General features: G+C 43.0%; 1 protein-coding gene across 3 annotated transcripts in view; it reads left to right on the top strand.

The window, feature by feature from the left end:
- LOC122805489 (phosphomethylethanolamine N-methyltransferase-like) overlaps window positions 1-22,063 on the top strand; it is a 465,550-nt gene that overhangs the window by 208,568 nt on the left and 234,919 nt on the right. For all 3 annotated transcript variants that reach the window (XM_044075678.1, XM_044075676.1, XM_044075677.1), the window contains exon 9: window positions 20,340-20,462. In XM_044075678.1, coding sequence (XP_043931613.1) covers window positions 20,340-20,462 — 123 coding nt within the window. The remainder of the gene's footprint in view (window positions 1-20,339; window positions 20,463-22,063) is intronic.

Below are 22,063 nucleotides of genomic sequence, written 5' to 3'. Positions count from 1 at the left end.
GAAACCTTTCCTTTTTTAAAATAAATTCTGTACCAGGAGGATTTTCACCAGCAAATAAGTGATCTGAAGTAGGATATTCATTTGTCTGCAACCTGTGGGTTATGGATCCGATATCGGATCCGAACCGGCATGGTTTCCAGCTATGGATCCAAGCTCTCAGCTCCTCCCCTCACCCATAATGCCCTGCTCTACCCTCATGACCCCAGATCTCGTTTGCCGCGCTGGTGACTGGATTTGCATTCATAGCTCTCAGCTAAGTGGTGATTTATTACCTGTTAAAACAGAAAATTTTAAGTTTTTTGTGTAATTCTGTGTGAAAGTTTAGGTTTCCCTCTGTGATAGTTTTATTTTGAGTTAAATTAAGTAATTTTTTTCCCTCCCCTCGCTGTTGCGTAGAGTGTGTGTGTTGGGCCTGTGTGTCTTTTTGTTTTAAGTTACTTTTAGTAGCTTTATAGATTATGGCTGATCAGCCTAAATCTATTTTTTCCAAATGCTCCGAGTGTGGCCATAAGCTCTCACCGGCTGATGGCCACACTCGGTGTGTTAAGTGTCTCGGGGTTGAACACCTCACATCTGGTTGTTCCATTTGTGCAGGGTTCAACCCCAGGGCACTGAGGGAGCGGAGGTCCAAGCTTGTCTTGGCGGGTCTTTTACCACCAGACTCGGCTCCGGCCTCCGCTCCTTCGGGAACAACTGTGGCTACGGTTGTTCCCCCTGTGGCACCCCCTCCTGCTCCTGGGACTCAACCTCCCGCTTCTGGAGAGGAGAGGGATGCTAGTAAAGGACCGGAGGAGAAGCACCACAAGCGGCGGGCCGAGACCTCTGTTTCGCCCCGCCAGCCAAGCGGCTTCTCCCGGCTCCGTTGTCGGTTCGGTCTCCTCCTTCTCGGCTCCGGTCCCCTGTGTGCTTTTCACCGGGTCCTGAGGAGGAGGAGACCCGATCTCCGTCGAGGCTATCGAGGAGGCACTCCAGGCCTACCTCGGTAGCCTCGTCGAGATCTACACATAGCCTTTCTGATGCTGATCTGGACCGGATGATGAGAAGGTTCATCCAGGCCCAGATGCAGATGGGAGTGCTCTTGCCTCACCCTCGGGAGCTCAACACCCTTTTTAAGCCTATTGCTCCTTCTCCGACCCGCTATCCGGGTTCGGAGCAGCTGGAGCCGAGCAGCTTCGGGGCCGGGGGTGGGTCGGCGCCGATAGTACTTGGTACTTCGGATCCGACCCTGCCCTCGAGTGCGTCGGACCCGACCTCTCGGAGCCTGGATCCGAGCTTCGGATCCGGGGGGATCAGTGCTCCTTCGGCGCCGTCTGTGTCGGAGCGTACTGTCCCTTCGGATCCGCGCTTGGCGCCGGCTCCGGTCCACTCGGATCCGAGGGGAGCCGATTGTCGGATCCTTTGGTCGAGGGCGGCTCCCCTTCGGCTTTTGATGTAGTGGAGAGGGCTCTGTTGAGGGTCTCCGGACCCCCGACACTTGTTCCGGCTCCGTCCCGCGCTCCCTCTGCACTGGGCCAGGCTTCCACCATCCGGCCCCTGGGACAGCCCGTTTCTGTGCCCCAAGTTGCTCCTATGGAGCAAATTGCTGCTGCGAGGACTCCTCTGACAGCCCCCAGAGGAGGTCCCTCGCAAGCATACGCAAAGGAGGCACATTGACTCCCCGAGTCTCTCACAGAAGACACGGACTTGGAGGAAGGGAAGGCTCCCCACGCTCACACCCCGAGGCTGTCTCCTTTGGTGACATAATGGAAATGCTCCGTATAAGGGGGAGATGGTCTGCCCCGAGGTCTTCCTGACACGAGTCCGTGTCGTTGGAGGCATTTCAAACGGGCCCGTCTAGCTCTTGGGTGTGCCCCCGTGCCGACCCCCTGGTGGACCTTATTACCACCAGGGCGTGGAAGGAACCGGACACCGTGGAGCCAATTCCCAAAAGACCGGATAGGATCCTTAGTCCGCCATCCGACCGGGCCCATTGGAGTAAGGGGCCTCCGGTAGATGCCATGTTGACGGCGGCCACAAAGAGGGAACTGGCTCAGGAGAGTCCTCAGTCCACCCACCGAGCAAGGAGTCTCGGATGATGGACCGCTTGGGGAAGCGGATGTTCAGTTCGGCGACCTTCTCGGTAAGGGCGCTGAACTATTTGGCACATGTCATTAGGATGCAGCGAGATCTTATTAAGGAATACGCTGCATCCCCCCCTGAGTCCATTTCGGAGGAGGACAGAGTTCTGCACTCCACCCGTATGGCCACTCTTAGGTCAGTTACAAATACTTCTATGCGGCTACTCTCCCATGCAACGGAAGGCGCCGCTAGAGCTGCGGGGACAGGACTGGTCACTAGACGTCAGGCCTGGCTCCGTCACTGCGATTTTTCTGAGCCCTTCAAAGCGTCGTTTGCGAACGCCCCCTTTGATGGTTCTGCTCTGTTTGGCAAGACCGTTCGCGAGACGTTGACCCAGAGCGAAAAGGATGGGAAGACGCTGTCTGCCGTCGGAATCCGCTTCTCTGCACCCCAGAGGCCCTATTCTAGGAACCAGAAGGGTCAGAAGAAGATGTGGTTCCGGAAGTCGCAGCAGTCCCAGCCTGCTCCGGACAACCAGTCCTTCCGTGGCAGAGGAGGACAGGGAGGACGCCGCCCTAGAGGCAGAGGGGCTCCCAGAAACTTCGGGTCCAGGGAACCTTTCTCTGAACGGCCCGCGCAGCAACCCTGAGGGGTTGCCCGACTGCTCTACTCTGGAGGCAGTCGGGGGACGTTTTTCGGGGCACCTAGCGGCATGGGAGTCCATAACATCGGACCGCTGGGTTCCCCAAATCATATCCAGGGGATATCGCATTCCTTTCCTTCACCTTCCAAAGTTGAAGTCCCTCCCAGACGTCCCACCCGGTCAGCGGGAGGCCGCTTTGGCAGAAATTGGCCATCTGCTAAAGAAAAGAGCCATCCAGCCCGTTCCCCCAGATCGGATCAGGGTTCTACTCCAGATTCTTTTAGTGCCAAAAGACGGGGAACTAAGACCAATCCTAGACCTCTCTCTCTTGAATCTGGCAGTCCCCAAAGAAAAATTCCGAATGGTCACTCTGCAATCTATTCTCCCCTTCTGGGAGAAAATCACTGGATGTGCTCGATAGACCTCAAGGACGCGTACTACCACATCCTGATGGACAGGCGCTCCAGGAGGTTTCTCCGCTTCGGCTGGGAGCCAGTCACTACCAGTTCGGGTCCTTCCCTTTGGTCTCACCACAGCCCCAGGGTGTTCACCAAAGTATTAGCAGTGGTAGCGGCCCACCTGAGGCTTCAGGGGTGCAGGTCTTTCCCTACCTGGACGACTGGCTTCTTACCGCCCCAACAAGGCATCTACTTCTATTGGCGCGAGACTCCTTTCTCCATCTTGCTCCCTTTCTGGGCATCACAATAAATACAAAAAAATCCAACCTGGCGCCCACACAGCTCTTAGATTTTATAGGGGCCAGGCTAGACACAAGGAGTTCTGAGCCTTCCTCACTGCGGACAGAGTTCTAAATCTGCAGCTCCAGGTGCGGGCCATTCTCCATTCAAGTTCTGTTCCAGCGGAGTTGGTCCTGAGGGCTCTAGGGTCCATGGCATCGGCTATAGCACTTCTTCCTCTTGCCAGGCTCAATATGCGCATTCTACAGTGGATGCTCTTAGTACAGTGGTCATACCTTGCTCTCCCCATGCATCATCCCATAGCGATCAGCAAGGCTTGCAAGCGGTCCCTCTTGTGGTGGCTCCACTCCCGGATCTCCACAAAGGCCGCCCATTTTGTGCTTCTCCCCTCTCGCCACGGTGACCACGGACGCCTCCGCCTCGGGTGGGGGCACTTTGGGCCGGACCGTCCAAGGCACGTGGAGCGATTCAGAGACCTTACTGCATATCAATGTTCTAGAGATGAGAGCAGTGCTCTTAGCGTTGCTAGCACTTCAGGACTTTCTTCCCTTGGGAACAATTGCGATTCAATCGGACAACATGTCTGTTGTCTGGTACATCAACAAGCAAGGGGAACAAGGTCTTACCCTCTTTGTCGAGAGGCCATGAGAGTTTGGGAATGGGCAATCTCCACCAATCGCTTTCTAATAGCAACGCACATTCCGGTCGGTCCAACATCCTAGCGGACAAGCTCAGTCGCACCATTCTGACCCCTTACGAGTGGTCTCTCAATTGTCAAGTAGCGGAACGCATATTCGCACGGTGGGGAACCCCTTCATGCGATCTTTTGCTTCTCCCTCAAACACCAAGTGCGACAGTTTTTCGCTCTAATACCTCCTCCGGAGGTACCCCAAGAGATGCTCTGGTGCATGCTTGGCCACCCGGTCTTCTGTATGCCTATCCACCCTTGCCTCTGATGCTCCAAGTTCTTCAGAAAGCCTCTCGGGTGGGTTGCAGAATGATTCTCATTGCTCCATTCTGGCCTCGACAGATCTGGTTCCCCTTCCTAAGGTCTCACTCGGTGAATCCTCCTTGGATTCTAGATCCCATCCCGGATCTGATATCCCATCCATCCTGCATTCCTCCTCCGAATCTGGACGACCTGAAGCTGACCGCTTGGCTGCTCCAGTTCCACTCTTGATAAGGACTCGGTATTTCTTCACTGGTAAAGGCTATTTTGGTGGCGGCTCATAAACCATCCACTAGAAAGGTTTACGAAGCAAATGGAAACGTTTCTCTTTGTGGGCGGAGCGGCAAGGCCTGAATCCCTTCACGGTTCCTCTCCCTTTAGTGCTTGACTTTCTAACCACTCTCTTTAACGATGGTGCCAGCAGTTCCACAGTCAAAGTACAACTGGCGGCAATTTCTCACTATCACATTGGCCATGACTCTAATCCTCTTATGTCAGCCAAATTGTGTAAAATTTTTCTTAAAGGTACTTTTCTTCTCAGGCACCCTATAAAACAAGCAGTTCCTCCTTGGGACCTTTCTCTGGTCCTACAGGCCTTGACCGCCCCTCCTTTCGAGCCAGCGGCTACGGTGGATCTCAAATTCTTGTCCTACAAGACAGCCTTTTTGGTAGCCATTACATCAGCCAAGAGAGTTTCTGAACTTCAAGCATTATCAGCTAAACCTCCTTACTTGGTATTTCATCCGGACCGTGTCTCCCTCAGGACCAACCCGTCCTTTCTTCCTAAAATCGCTTCTGAAGCAAACATCAATCAATCCATTAACCTCCCTGTTTTCTTCCTAAATATGAAAACAAAGGTGAATATAAGCTACATTCACTAGATGTTCACAGGCAACTTAGATTTTATCTGAACAGGACAGCTGGTCATAGGCAATCCGACCAGCTGTTTATTTCCTTTGCAAAATTCAATTTGGGCAAGCCAATCTCTAAAGTTTCTCTGTCCCGCTGGATTTCACAGTGCATTTTATTGGCTTATCAAGCTTCAGGAAGGCCCGCACCGGAGGGTGTTCATGCCCATTCAACCCGGTCAGTATCTACCTCGGCAGCCTTCAAGGCTAGGATTCCTCTAGATGATATTTGTGCAGCAGCCACGTGGGCTTCATCTCATCGTTTATTTCTCACTATAAGTTGGATCTTGCATCTAGGGTAGAGCATCCTTTGGCTCAAGGGTGCTCGGAATATCCTTCCATGATGGCCGCCCAAGATTCAGGTAGCTGGGGACTCTGTCCCACAGGTTGCAGACAAATGAATATCCTACTTCAGATTTAGAAGTTATGTACTCACCATAACGTTCCATCTGAGTAGGTGTATTCATTTGTCTGCAACCATCCCGCCCTCCTATCCCCCTGGCCTATCAGTTTCCTGCATATTCTATGTTACCCTTTTTAGGGTATTGTTGCTTTGGCAAACTCGATCTGAGGTCATGAGGGTAGAGCAGGGCATTATGGGTGAGGGGAGGAGCTGAGAGCTTGGATCCATAGCTGGAAACCATGCCGGTTCAGATCCGATATCGGATCCATAACCCACAGGTTGCAGACAAATGAATACACCTACTCAGATGGAACGTTATGGTGAGTACATAACTTCTAATTTTCAGCTGTGTTATTTAGACAGACCAAGGCTATACTGCTGAAAGGTGCTGTAGCAGCTCTCTGGTACTAGAAGAAGAAGAGGGGAGATTTACTCCTATGTCTCTTCCTGGTCCCAAAGGGGGTTGACCCATTCCGGACCTCAGCAGGGCTTTAACCAGTATATCTGCGGCATTCAGCTCACTATATTCATCTTGCAGGTGGCTATCCCCTTGCTTTCATTGTTCTCACGGATGGTATCTGTGGACACAATGGAAGCATTTTGGCAGATCTCTGTTTGGGAATCCAAGCAGGAGTCATCTCCATTTCACAATATGAACATCAATTTTGGTACATAATTGTGCAGCGTATCTTCCCTCAGTGTCTTTACCAGTCTGTTGGCCATAAGACTAAGTCTTTCAGGAGAAGGGTCTGCTGGTGTTTGCCTACTTAGATAACCGGGTCTTAGTTGCCTTTTCAGGGACTCCCTGGAGGCAGTCCTGCTTTGGGCTTTTGAATGCATGTAGTCCTAAAAGACTGAAAGAAATTTAGAGAAAATTCTCTGTGATCCCATTCAGAAGTCCTTCATGTAAGTGGATATGGATACTCAGATAGGTTCATAAGTAAGTACTAGGCTAGCTGCTATTTTAAGCCTAGCCACTTTCCTTTTCTGTGCTCAAATTAGCTATCCCATTTGTTTAGAGACTGGCCTTGCCCATCCCATGGTTTATAATTATATATTGTCTCTAATGAGAATAACTGGGATCATACACATTCATGGGATAAAGCATTGAAATATAACACTTGGTAACACCTAATATCATGCAGCTATTAAGTTCAGTACCCAGACTGTCAAAGATTTTGGATCCAAACACATTATTTATTAAAACAGAATCATGATACGGAGTATCGTAGCATAGAAAGAGATTCAGCTATATGTGCAGATAAAAGTCATTTTATATTTCTAAAATAGAAAAAAAAAAACATACAAGGTGTAAAGCTTTCATAACTGTGATAAAAGCTATACACAGGAGTAAACAGATGCAGATGGGAGGATAGCTTATAACATTTCTCATGCTATTATCTTGACATGGTTTGTGTGTTCAGTTTCAACAAGCTCATCTCCAACTATGTTCCATGCAAGTACATGTTCCACAAAGAACAGGATACATAAAGTTCTTCCAAGGTTGCATTATTTAAAGAAACATTTACCACCTGCTTAGCTGTAATGAACTCTGAAGTCAAATTGTTATTTATATGAGAAAGGAATATGTGAAAACACTGCAGCAATTTTAAGCTAAAAGTTTTCTAAAATAAGCATTAAAGAAATATATATATCCACTACAGTTTTCCCCTTTGATGCTCTAAAGCATCACAGTCCAACATTATTTTGAATTTTATCATTGTCAAACATGCTGTAAGCTCTGGGATGTTTTTGTTGAGGTATAACACCCATTGTATAACAGAATATAGGAGAACTATAAAAAAGTATGATTATAACAAAAGTAGTTAAACTTTGCATTATACTGGTGCCAGCACTTCCAAATATATTTCCCAACCATCCAAACAAGGTCCAACCAGACTTTTAATCATTTTATTAGCCAGTCGTTCCATAAAACCAGACACCTTTTCTTGCATCATGAAAGTCTGAAACAAAAATACAGCATCGTTTTCTGATCAGATGGAAAACCCCACCCTCTGAGGCACTTTAAGAACAGGCTATTCTGTTTTGTGAGATTGTGGCTTGGACTTCATTTAGTTCTGTATTTGCCATGCAAATGTGTTCTAATGTCTTATTAGTGATTTCAGCTAATATAGAGACAACTGATTCACTTTATGCATTGTTCGCAATATGCCATACCATGAAGAAAAGAAAACCACTGCTTGCTGAGCAGGTTGTATGGCTGTCTTATTGTGCAGTCTTTCTACAGGTGTATAGAAAGAATGAAAAATAGATGGTGTCATTTGTCCAACAAAACAACAACCAGACTAGTTTCTGAGTAACCAGGGTAAGCACAGTCTCCACGGACGTAGTAATGATTGTCCAGTATTTCCATGCCCTTTCACCAGTCATATGTCTTCAGTCCATGCTCTACCAATATAGTCTCATCAGGGGTGTTATTGTAACTGCTGCAAGCTGCTTGCACAGTTCCTTCTCTGGCATAACAAGTATCACCGTATCTTGATGCAGCCATTTGGTAATATATTTTCTTAGTCCAGTGCGTAATGTTACGCCAAGTTTGATTTTCTACAGCAATTTGCATTTCTACGTCAGTCTTTTGCACAAGTAGCATTAGAATGCTCCCCCTTGGCATCATAAGGAGCAAATCCATACACTCTAGTTGGAAACATTTAGGCCAGTGGCATATTGATGCAGCATTTGAAGAAAAAAGTTTTCTGTCATGTTGATCAGAAGAAGTAGAAGGAGGAGACATTGTGATGTCATCAGAAGGATGTGTGGTGCCATTTTTAGTCAACTCATGAGATGTCAAGCAGGTTTTCTTGCAGTGTAAAGAATGAACTCAAGTCGGTATTCTGGCACACTTTACTGCAGTATGGGTAGTTAGGAGGATGAGATAAGGTCCCTTCCACCATGACTCCGAAGAAGATTAGGATTGGAAAACCTTCACATCACAACCAAATCACCTGACTGTTAGTCATGATAGGGAACTATTCCAGTGGTGGAAGGGTCTCCTTAGTGCATTTATGAAAAGTCTATAAGATAAAAACAAGTTTTGAACAATACTTTAGCAAAGCTTCATCAGTAAATACCAGTTTGCAGTTTCTCACTGGTGGGGAAAGTGGCATTTTCATGGGACGACCCATAACAATTCCTTGAGGACTTAATTTATGAGTAGCGTTTACAGAGTCGCCTCACAGCAACAGGTTCTCCTGTTCGATTCTTGGCTGGAGTGGCTTCTGTGTGGAGTCTGCATGCCCTCCACATGGTCGAGTGGCGTTCGAAAGACATGCGTAGAATGGGCGTGCCTTTGTTGAAGGTTGGGCATCAAGATGGCACCTCAGCACCATAAAAATCTACTGCCAATCATTAGCGGACTGGAGTTCCGCTGTGGCGACCCCTAACCGGGAGAAGCCGAAAGAAGAACAAACAACAAGTTTACAGTTCCTCACATATTGTTCAGAGCCAGAGGCAAAGCTCTGACCATTTTAGCCCTGTTTCACTACAAACTTTGCTAATTCTGATTTTGAGAGTCTGGTTAGATCTTTCAGCAAGACTAGATGACTGTGGATGATGGCGACAATGTAACTGGAAAGAAATTTTTAACACAGAACACACCTTCTTAACAATTCATCAGTAAAATGAGTACCTTTAGAGATTGAGAAAGAGGACCAAACCATTTCCACTAAATAAGATGAAGTCCATGCTTACTAATGTGATTAAGTGGTACACCCTTACCAACCAGTGTGGTACTATCCTGCCATCAGGGTGTCTTCATATTAAAGCTGCATATTTTCTACAGACTGCACAGATCCAGCTCATTTTCCCAGCCTGAGAAGCTTCATTCTGTAAAATAATCGGATCATTAAAATTTCAAAGATTGTCAGTTTTTGTAGATGCTTTGTGCAGAACAAGATTTTTAGTGACAGTGACATCTAAACCAGCAGCTTTCTTGACTGCATAATTTGCTAACCCATTACCTCTCACAGTGACAGTGTCTCCTTTTATATGTGCTTGTACTTTAACTACAGCTAAAGCCTTTGGTAACAGCAAAGCATAAGTCCTTTACAAACTTTCAGTTTTTTTATTTCATTTCAGTACCTGCTGATCATAAAAATCCTCCCTGTCTCCACAGTTCCCCAGAGTCATAGGTTACCCTGAACCCATAATGGGTATCAGTATAAATGTTCACAACTTTATCTTTAGCCATTTTAAAGGCTTTAGTTAATGCAATCAGTTCAGCAGCTTGTGCAGAAGTAACCCCTTTCAGTCTTTTCTGGCACTGTATTTATTTATAGTACATATAGCAATGCCTGCAGTAAAGTTTCCATTTCTGTCTCTTCCACATGATCCATCTACAAACAATTCCATTTCTGCATTGTCCATTGGAGTATCTCTCAAATCAAGTCTAGGAGAAAGCACATGGTTAGTCAGAAGTACATTCTCATACAGTTCACCATCTCCTGTCATAGGCAGGAGGGATGCTTGGTTCAATACCTGACATCTCTCAGTAGTGATTGAAGGGTTAGTAATAAGCAACAATTTATATTTTATTAATCTGGCATCCGAAAAATGCTGCATCTTTTTAGCAACAGTGCATGTACCGCATGGGGAACTGCAGCTGTAATTTTATGTCCTAGGATCAGTGCAGATGCTGCTGCTGCCTGCATGCAGCCCGGTAATCCTCTAGCCACTGGGTCTAAAAATGAATTGTAATATGCAATAGGTCTAAATGCATCACCAAGTTTTTTTTTAATGAGTACCTCTGATGCATACCACCACCTTCATGACAGAATAAAGTAAAAGGTTTCGTATCATCTGGGAGTCCTAAGGCTGCGACTGTAGCAAGCGCTTGTTTTAACAAAGTAAAAGCACTTTCTTCCTTTTCTTTCCAGGACAGCAGCTTTGGTGCGTCTTGTTTGAGCCTGTCATCCAAAAATCTAGCAATTTCTGCATAATTTGGTATTCATTGTCTATATTGTCCAGCCATACCTAGAAAGCTTGCAGCTGCTTCTGAGTAACAGGGTGGAGTGCCTTTATGATATCTTCAACACATGTAGACAGGAGATGCCTCTCTCCATATCATATAAAATGTCCTAAATACTTTACCTTAGGTGACCACAACTGAAGCTTTTGCTTTGATACTTTGGGCTCCTTTTTTGCTAATTCATTCAGTAAATATACAGTGTCCTGCTGACAATGTGATAGTGTATCTGAAGCTACAAGTAAATTATCTACATATTGTACCAATACAGATTTGCATGGAAATGGATATCTTCAAGGTCCTGCTTTAAAATTTGTGAAAAGATGGAGGGACTATTTACAAATCCTTGTGGCAGTCGTAGCCATGTGTATTGAATTCCCTCATATATGAAGGCAAATAAACATTGGCTACCTAGATGAATAAGGATGGAAGAGCAAGCTGAACATAAATCTAGTGCAGAAAAGCAAGTAGCCCTTGGTGGTATGCAATTCAATATGGTTGTTGGATTTGCCACTACGGGGTATGAAGGGGTGACAGCCCGATTGACTGCTCTTAAGTCTTATATAAACCTGTATGTATCTCTGCCTGGCTTTTCAACTGGGAAAATGGGAGTATTACAGCAACTATGTGTTTTTGCTATAATTCTCTGCTGAAGCAGAGATTCGGTCATATTTTTGATTCCCTGTTCTGCCTCTAGTTGTAAAGGATACCATGCTGTTTGAGGAAGTGACTTTGTAGGATCCGCACATATTTTTACAAGTATGACAGATTTTAAAAAAACTACTTCATTAGAATGTCTTGGCCACAGAATGTCAGGAACCTGCTGTTAACAGTCTGTCATCTGCATGTGAACATGGCTCTTCTGTTTTTTCGTCCTTAACAATAAGTATGGCAGTCCCTTCTGCATATTCAGCTGGTATATCTAAATAAATGCCATCTGCAGTGCAAAAGACAGTATATCCTAATTAACAAAGCAGTACCCTACCCATTACATTTGCTGGAGCCTAGGTGCCTAATAGAAAGGCATACTTATTTTCAGTCGGTCCTAAAGAGATGGGGATAGGTTTAGATACAGGAAGAATGGTGGGAGTGTTGGTGACACCCACTGCTGAGACTTCTTCAGGTGATAATGGAATTTTATCTTGGTCACTTATTTTCAACACAGATCGAGTCACAACAGTGTCAATCAGAAACAAAATATCTTTTTTTCCTAATTTTAAGTTAAGAAAAGGTCATTTTTTTATCTCCTTGCATTAACACTGTTTACCTCATGTCTGTCTCCCCCCCCAAGAGTTGTCAGTACATTCCCTCTGACATTTGTTCTCACTCTGGGGGTGGAGGTGGTAGAGAAACACTGGAAGGATTTTGAATTTGCCACTGCTGCATTTGTTGCTGTTGCGGATTTGAGAATTCTCCTTTCCAGTGTCCCATTTGTCCACAGTTGTGACAACCCCCCCTCTTCCAGCTTGATATTGTTGAACATTCATTGCTTTTCCTGTACTCTGTCTACCTTGCCTACCTCTCACCCTCCTCTGTTTGTTCTTTCCGAACTCTGTGTTTGTAATTGCATAAGTTTATATTCTGTATTTCTTCTTGTTTATCTATTTGGTCCATGTAGCAGTTTGCAAATTTTATTAACTTATCTAGTCCCTCCTCCTGCCAAGTTACCTGATTTTGTTTTACTAATGTCTACACATTAGGTAAGAGTCCTTGTACGAAACCAGAATTAAAAGCTCCTTTAGCATTTGCCATTGGATCTGCAGTACCAGAATGGGCTGAAAAGACTTCCCTAAGTGTGTAAAGTAATCATTTGGTGTTTCTGCCTTACCTTGCTTACATGTAGTAATTTTGTCTCAGCTTGGTCCTACAGGACACAACATTTCTTAAAAGAGCTTCTCTATGACATCCATTAATGCCCTCTTCCCTTCATTGGTTGAGTAATTTATATATATATATATATATATATATATATATATATACACAACTTCCTTAAATCTGCCAGGATGAGTTCATATATTTGAATAACAATGCTCACTTCATCCTTAATTTTTATTTTTTTTGTGAGTCTTGTCTGATGTTAGGAAAAGTTTTAACTATAGTATGTAAATCAGAAAGTGTCCAAGATCTGTGGAGTAATGCCGTGGTACCATCTGGATGTGGTATCTCTCTGAGGGGATATAGAGGATCCATCAGTCTGCTGTTCTTGTTTTGTAATTTGCCTTGGCTTATAGTGAGTAACCTAAATATTCTACCTCATCTTGTGCGATGCTCCCATCACTGTTTGCGTCAGAGGACGGATTTTGTGGAGGGGATAGTACTAGAAAGTTTGGGTTGTGGTGAGGCTGATGCTAAGTGTGTAGGTGTAAAAGGAGTGACATGTATAGATACACTTTTTTGTGGGGTTGTAGACTGATCTCTGTCTTGTTGGGATGAGCAGGGGGCTTGATCGTTTCTGCGAAGAGGGAAGAAAGGAAGCTGATCATCTTCGCCAGAAGACACCCCCCCCCCCCAACTGCAGTGCATTCATTTGAAATGGTTGTATACAAAGGAGCAGTTGACATGGTGTTACACGCCTTTACAATATTTTTAAGATCTTTGACTTGTGTAACAGTTTGTCAGTTGTATCTTTTAATTAAAATCTTATAGTGGATTCCTTGTCTCTTTTAAAAGTTTCTATATACTAATCATTATGTCTGTTCAAGTGACTGTCTTATTACCCTCGTATTCTGATTTTTGTTCATAAATGCAGTATTTGCACTTAATCAAAAGTTCCATTGTCAGGAAAGCATAAATCTAAGTTTGGTTTAGTTAGTTTAAGCCAGTATGCTGTGTACTGACGAGATTTTGCCCCATATTTGCGATACATAAAATGGGCTGTAGAATCTACAGATGGTTCGATGATTTTACTGCCTGATTTACCCATCGTACAAGTTATGCTACACTTTTGAGTCTACTACCACAGAATACACTCAGTCATACATGCACACTTATACAATCTGTTAGACGTTCACATCCATTACTTGCAGAGCCCCTCCCTGCTATGCATTTATGACTGAAACCCAATTCAGTCTAAGTACTAGGCTCCTCCCAGTCAGTGCATGTAGCATATTCACTGACTGGGAGGAGCCTAATCAGTGCATGTAGCATATTCTGTAATGAAACCTTACAATTGTGAATATAAAGTTAAACACAGAATGGATTCACCAGTGCAATAAATAATGTGCATACAATCCAAAGCTACATTAACATCACTAAAACTCACAGGAACGTAAAACAAAATGTAAGTTAAAAGCACTTACTGGATTAAGCTTCCAGTATTTGTCAGAGATCCTTGCCAGAGGCTTTGGTAATATTATCCAAACAAATAAACCTTGGTTAAATCCAAGTCGTGGCACCAACTGAAATGGAAAATTTGTTAACACCTTAATATCATGCAGTTATTAAGTTCAGTACCCAAACTGTAAAAGATTTTGGATGTAAACACATTATTAGAATAATATAATGACACAGACTATCTCAATATAGAGAGAGATTCAGCTATATGCACAGATACAAGCCCTTTTATATTTTCTAAAATAGAAAAAACATACTAGGTTCAAAGCTTTCATAACTGTGATAAAAGCAATACACACCTTTTCAAGGTAAAAGGAGTAAACAGATGCAGGTTGGAGGATAGCTTAAAACATTTCTTGTGCTATTATCTTGACATGGTTTCTGTGCTCACTTTCAACAAGTGTATCTCCAAATGTGTCGCATGCAGAAACATGTTCCATAAAGCACAGAATGCATAACTTCCTTTCAAGGTTTCATGATTAGAAGAAATATTTGTCATCTGCTTGCTGAGCTATAATGAACTATAACAAAAGTCAAACTACTCTTTGTATGAGAAGGGAATATGTGAAAACACTACAGCAGTTTTAAGCTAAAAGTTTTATAAAACATGCATTAAAGAAATAGATATCCACTACAGAATGTAGGGGCTGCCTCTGTCCATTAGTAGAACAGGGGACAGTGCTGGGATATATTTTATGTTTTGCATCCATATATCCAAGTTGCACTTGAATGGTTTTACGTGGTAGTGGTATCCCCTGAAAGATAAATGTCCCTCCAAACCATTCTGTTAATGTTGCAGAAAAAGTTTAGATCCCTAGAATGAGTATTTCTCATGCCATTTTTACTTGCTGATTTGCAGTAAATCCATTAGTATTGGGCCAGAGGATGCCTTGTATGCCAGACAGGTCAACTCTTAGCGGTCTGTAGGATACCGTGTATAGTATCAGGGCTTTGAGTCAGTCCATGTAGGATATGTTGTTTAGGCCTTGCATTCTTTTAGTAAGGTATCTCTGTGGGTATTCACTTGCTTGTGCCTGGACAGATACATGCCAAAGGGGGTATTACACTGAATGATTGGCCTAATGAGGGCTTAGTAAAGACGGACAGTGACATCATTAGATCTAGACACAATACAATCCCTTTGTTTATAAATTGTTCAATATAGAAGGACGTTCTTACAACAGTGGACACATATTGGTCAAAAATTAAGTCACTGTCCACATAAGCTCCCAGATCCCGAACAACTAGGTCAACTCTTAGGGGCGCATTGTCACTGTGGTAGTTCCCTGAGGTAGGTGACTTCCCAAAGGATACAATAATGCATTTTGGCATTTAGTTTCAGTCTGTGATTCTGGCACTAGTTAGTTAATTGGGACAAACCAAATTAGTTAATCTTGCTGTTGGAGAGGACTCTGGAGATTGTCATGTTAGCCTGTAAGTGTGAGGATTCATTGCATGGAGCAGGACTGAACTGTTATTCTCCTTCAGGACTTGATGGCAACCATGATCTCCTTAGCACCATTTGCACAGCTGAGGATGTGTGCATTGTAGTGCACTGTGAAATGCCATTAGCTACAAATCCACTATGTACTTACAGACTTTGTTGATAATGTTGTATCACTATTGCCAGGTCATGAATTGGTAGATGACTGAAGTTGCCAAGATGCTTTTTTACTTTGTAAGCTTGTATTCCTCCAAAGTCATGTTGTCTAGAGTTTGGGGTAAGTAGTTCCCTGCTGAATACAACACAGTCACTCTGCACGTGATGTTGACCTATTTTGTGCTACTGTATTACTTGGGATCCAGTTACTCAATGTTTAGAATAAATATTTTGCTATGTCTGTGAATTATGACATTGTGGGGGGGGGGGGGTAGGCTGTGGACCAGCAATTGGTGATAAAGCATGTCCTTAACAGACATACACACATACATACAAATGCAGTACACTGTCTTGTTAATCAGGTCATCAACTTGCACTTCACTGCATGGAGGTAATCAAATTATTGGGCGGTTGACTTAATAATAGTGTGTTTATATCTGCATAATGCATACAACACTATCTGTGTCTTTCTCATCTAACCAGTTATTGCATATGTCACCTGTACACTATATTTGCACTGCATATTAAATTGGATTTTTTGGTGTTTTGTTTTTGTATAAATGTAATTGGAATTTCAGAAAATGAGTCACCCCTAAATGAGTTAACCTTATATAACCAGACCTTTTCTGAGGTTTTTTTTTTTTTTTTTTTGCTTCTTTAAAGCCAGATGTGTCAGTGATTACTTTTAATACGTTTATAGGTTACTAGTAGGCTAACTGATCTTGCAGGCCATTTTAAGCCTAGCCAATTATCCCATTTGGTGCTTAAAATTAACCTATCCTGTTGGAGTTTAGATACAGTTAACCTTTTCCAAGATCTATATTAAATATTACTCTAGTGATAAATTACTAATAATTACTTGATCAAAGCTTAGGTATGTGGAGGGGACCCATGTGTTGGGATAAAGCATTTAGGAGCAGTCTCTGTCAATTAGAAGTTAAGGGGGGGTAGCCCTGAGATAAATGTCCTATTTTCCATCCATTGATCCAAGTTACACTTGAATGTGGTTAGGAGTGAGTTTTGTTTTATGTGGATGGAGAGTCTGTCCCAGAGCAGTGCTACCTTCTGCAAGATCAACCTGTTTCTCCAAACCATTCTGTTAATGTTGCAGAAGAAGATTAGGTCCCTGAATCGAGTGTGTCTGATACTTCACATGTAGAAGTGAAATGGTAAGTCTGTCAGCAATGGGTCAGATGATGCACTGAATGCTAGACACAGGTTAGCATGATACACTAAGTCTGTAAAAGGCCAAATATAATGATATGGCTTTGAAGTAATCCATGTAGGAAGTATTGTTTAGGCCTTGTATAATTTTTGCAAGGTATTTCTGCGGGCATTCCTGTTGTTGCATGTGCCTGAACAGATAAGGCATTATACCCAATCACTGGTCTCATGAGGGCTGAGTAAAGGGGAACAACAACATCCTTAAATCTGGAAGCAATCCTCATGTTTATGAACTGTGCAATATAGAAGGACTCCCTTACCATGGTGGACACATGCTGATCAAATGTTAGGTTACTGTCCATGCAAGTTCCCAAATCCTGAGTTACTTAGTCAGTCCTTAAGGGTATGTTGTCAATGGTAGCATTAGACCATGAGTGTGACAGTAGTTATTTGTTTGGGGCAATGCTTTTTTTGTAGTATGACTGAGTCTTTTAGGGATTTGATCACTGCTCCTAGTTTGCAGTAATCTGCAAACTTAGCCAGAGGTCCCAGCAACAAACCATGGGGGACTCCACTGGTGATTGATCTTTTTGTGGATGTAGCTTTCACTGTTTTGATCACTTGCACCCTGTCTGTGAGCCAGATGACAATCCAGTGTGGGCAAAGGAGTTTATTCTTAGTGTATTAAGCCTATGCCTTTGTGGGGGATTGAAATAATGTTTGGCCAGATCAACTTAGGTGGTGTGTACTGTTTAACTTTCATCCATTGCTTTCGTGACCCTTTCAAAAAAGTCCACCAGGATGAGTAAACATGCCCTGCCTTTACAGAATCCAAACTGAGACAGATCAGTGTTTAGTGGTTCCCTATATAATTAATTCCATGATAATTCTTTCCATGGCTTTGCATATGTCGCTGGTCAGTTTTATGGGTCTCTGATTGCCTGGGTCATTGGAAGGTCTTCAGTTATGCAGGGGAATAACTGATGTCCTTCAAGGATGCATCTGCAGTCATAACATATGGGTTGTCCTGCCTCAGGCAGCCCTTCGGTCGGCCGGATTCCAAAGTCTGGGTCTGGCCTCGGCTGATGTCACACTTTCCCCGACGTCAGAGTGCCTGGGGTATAAAAGCATCAGCCGACGCCATTTTCCTCAGTCTTTCTTGCCGCGCAGTGCCTGAAGCAGAAGCTGTTCGCAAGTGCCGGTCGGTCAGATCCAGAGATTTCAGCTACCGAAGATTTCGAAAAAAGCTAAGTACCCCGTTGGGGACTCTTTCTTGCCTCAGCCGATGTCAGACAAAGTAAATAACTGTTTAACTTGTGGGAAACAAATACCTCATAAGGATTTCCATTCTTACTGCCTTCCTTGCTTAGGCCCAGACCACGACGTATCAGCTTGTTTAGCCTGTGCCTCCTTCAACCGACGGACTCTTAGACGTCGGTACTTTTCTGTTCTACATTCACGTACTGCAAAATCTTTATGTTGGCTTAAGTTGAACAATGCTGTTAAGGTTGTGGCTAAATCTTGCGTTATTCTATTCAAGATGTCTCTTGGGGTATTGTCAGCACCCCTTGATGCCATACTTTCTGCTTCTGATAATGCTTTCAGGATGTTGTCTTGTGTGATTGCTGGTGATGAGTCAGTTTTGGATATTTGATGTGAGATAGACTGGTGGGGGTAAGATTTCAGCTGACCTTATCAGCCATTAGGTTAACCGTCTTCAGCTTTGGTGTAGATAACATAGTTTGTAATCAGCTCAGCACATTGCTGCATTGTGCTCCGGAGATTATAAACATAGCTAAAAAGGGCCTTGTGATTGTCTTTTGCTTGGGTGCATATTTTTGCTTCGAACTTCACTTTGGTGATTTCAGTTAAGCACTTTGATAGTTTAATGAAGAGTGGTCTGTCATTCTGTGTATTGCTGTTCTTACTTTTAGGCACTAATCTCTTCCTTTTATTGTAAAGCTTGTTAATATTAAAGTTCTATCAGGGAGGGGTGTTGTTTCTGTGGTATGCCCTTTGTGTTGCTTTTCTGCCTGGTGCCCTGCATCTATACAGCTTTTTACATGGTGGTGTAGTTTAGTGATGTATGTTTCTGCATAATCAATAGCATTAACTGGGCTTGGTGGGTATTTAATTTTGCCAGTGTAGCTCTTAGGAGTTGATAGTTTGTATTGGAGAAATTTTTAAAATTACCAGGGGGTGGAAGTTGTCCCTGTATCCAATTTCATTTCAAAGGAAATAGTTTTATAGTCATATCTAACAAGTGACAAATATATACAAGGGATAATGCAAGATGCCCCCACAACAGTAAGGACAAGGTGTAAGATGTTATTCTCCCTAGTAGGTACTCTGACTAGTTGCTCCATTTCATTTGCATTGACAGAGTCCAGGAATCTCTGTGCTTGTGCACTTGTGGTGGTATAGGTTTCCCAGTCTATAGCTGGATAATTTAGATCACCCATAAAAATGTTGCTGGGTTTAATGTTGAGTGACTGTAGTTCTTGTAGAGAGGAATTGTGGCTTTCTGATGGTGGCTTGAACATGAAGATGCTCTAGTGTGTCAAGCTGCTTAACCAGCCTTGGTGTAATTTTTTTGTGTTAACGTTTAGTTAGCATGTAAATCCTTTCTGATAGAGATCATAGGATCATAGGAGATTTCTAGGCTGTCGACCCGGAGGTCATTTTAAGCCTAGCCATTTCAACCCAATGTAATACCATAGAAGTAGTAGTCAGTACCCAAGATTGCATTTAGTGATGACTGCCCATGTCCAGGAGGGTTTTGGGTCCTATCCCCGGTAAGAATTTATGGTGCTCCATCCACTCATCCAGGTTCCTCTTGAACCGTGTCATAGAGGTGCTCTGTTTCACATGAATTGGTAGTCTGTTCAAAAGACTTGGCAGTCGCTGGGAGATGTGTCTTTCCAGCATGTCCTATTTAAGTCGCAGGCCATATTTAAGTAGCTGGAATAGGTAGCCCTAAACCCATTTGATTTATGGCTATGCAGTAAGTTCATTACACTTGGGTCTTTGGTTGCTCTGTAGGACAGGCATAAGTCTCCCCCTTAGAAGTTTGTACAATACAGAGTATAGTGACAGAGATTTTAGTCAGTCCATGTAAGGCACTTGCTGGAGGCCCTTGATCTTCTTTGTTAGAAACCTCTGAGATCTCTCTAATTACTTTAGGTGTCCAGTAGAGTACATACCGAATCGGGCTTTATACTCAATTATGTGCCAGATAAGTGCTTAATATGGGGGGGGGGGGTTATAACTTCTTTTGCTCTCGAGGCGATGTCCTTACTAATCAAGTGAGCTACGTGGAACACTTTCCTTACAATAGTAGAGACTTGGTGTTTATCAGAGATGGAAGATGATACCACCTGATAGTTCTCTGTTTGCTTTAGAACCAGTTGTAATACTTTGAAATGTATTGATTTACAACATTTGTGGAGAATTGTTACCTCAGTAATGCAAAGCAGGCTAGAACTAGAAAAAGGTTAAATACGATGCATAAAAAAGTCCAGCACAGGAAGTGACTAATTTGTTTTGATGGTTATCAAAAAGAAAACAAGATATGTCAAATGTGGTTTCCTTTTATTTTTTAGGTTCAGTATGAAATTGGAGATGCCACCAAGAGGGTTTTTCCAGAACATTCATTTGATGTTATTTACAGCAGAGACACTATCCTTCACATTTCAGACAAGTTTGCGCTATTCCAGAAATTTTATGTAAGTTATAAACTTATGAAATGTAGTGTTATGCCACTGTTGCATTAACTGCCTGTATGTTTGTCTTAATCAGAGTATGCGTTTTTTGATTACTGTTTGTATAATGTAAAGAATACTGATCAGGGATAAAAAAACTACAGATATATTGTGTCATTTCCAGTGTGACGGAATAAACTGACTGGCCTTTAGGCTGGAGGACCAGTATTTTATCCATGATGTTAATTTATACAGTAGTAAATTTAAAAAAAAAAACAAGTATTCATCAGGCTAATCCAATTACACTGGAAACATGTACTGTCAACCTGACTTAACACTGAGTCCACTACAGGTAAGGAGATCAAAGTACAGTTCTGCAGACACATGAGCTGTGTTGGGCAAGAAGTTTCTGAATGAAGGGGAAAACACGAAGACCATCTGTCTAAACCCTGGGTAAACATAACGTAACCCTCGTATTGCAGCAAAAGTGATATGTTATAGTTTCATAGAGAGGTAAATGTAGTGACTGGCTGATTTGTTAGATTCCCTAATCATGTTTGTTGCGCCCCATTTATATTGTCTAACCACCTTGACATATTCAGAATATTGTTTGTTATAACTGTGTGTACAGCTTTCCAAACCATATTGAACTAACTGAACATGTGTCTTTCTGTATTAAAAGTACCTTTCACTATATACGATAGTGGTATGTGTATTAGACAGACAGTGTTTTGTGCTAACTTTGAAGCTTGGTTATCTGTATTATGAATAACTGAGCCATGTAAAAACTTATTAAAGTATGTATGTGACTTCAGTTCTGTGTTTCAAGCATAATGTGTTATAACATGAGATTTACTAGCCAGTTTTCTCTGGGCAGCAATTGCTACATCCCTCTGTCAGACACTTTGACTGTCTGAACCTCTAGTCATATCCCCCAAGAGCTGCAGCTTATAAAATTTTCAGAGACAGTGACCCCATAAATAAGAAAGGATATTTGCTTAAAACAAATAGCATCTAGTATGAAATGCTAGAAAATAAATTCACCATGTATATGTCTGTCATTTTCTACCAGGGTCTCCACCACAGGCATCTATGGAGAAAGTAGCTGTCTCTCGTACTTTGTAATTACGTCAGTGCATTGTACCATGTACTGCCTGTGTGCGTGCTTACTAATCATAGAATACACATCGCATACAGACTACACCAGATGTAGTTTACCATGAAATACAGACACAACCAAGCTGTACAAGTGTCGTAATTGATGTCATAGCCTTGTCTGTGTCATGGTGTTTGGTATATCCGCAATCCATATAGGTTTGTCATAATCCCATAATGCCACAGTCATAGTCCATTTATGGCATCAGCCAGATGCAGCTAGGCTGTAGACATGCTACATAGAATCTAATGCATTAATCCATCTAGAAGTACCAACCAAGACGACCATATAAATAAATTCCACAATGATATCAGTAGCCACGGGATAGAGAATGGGCACTTATATTGCAAAGGCATAAATTAAATAATGTAAATACTGCTAAAGTGAGAAATGATACTGCCTGTTCTGTCTGTCTCAACTATAGGTCCTTAAGTCATATGGATCCAATGCTGGCTTTTCCAAACTTTTG

The sequence above is a fragment of the Protopterus annectens genome, chromosome 6.part1 (genome assembly GCF_019279795.1).
Source record: "Protopterus annectens isolate FY-2018-M chromosome 6.part1, PAN1.0, whole genome shotgun sequence".
Lineage (NCBI taxonomy): Eukaryota > Metazoa > Chordata > Ceratodontiformes > Protopteridae > Protopterus > Protopterus annectens.
This window is presented reverse-complemented; position numbering and strand designations above follow the sequence as displayed.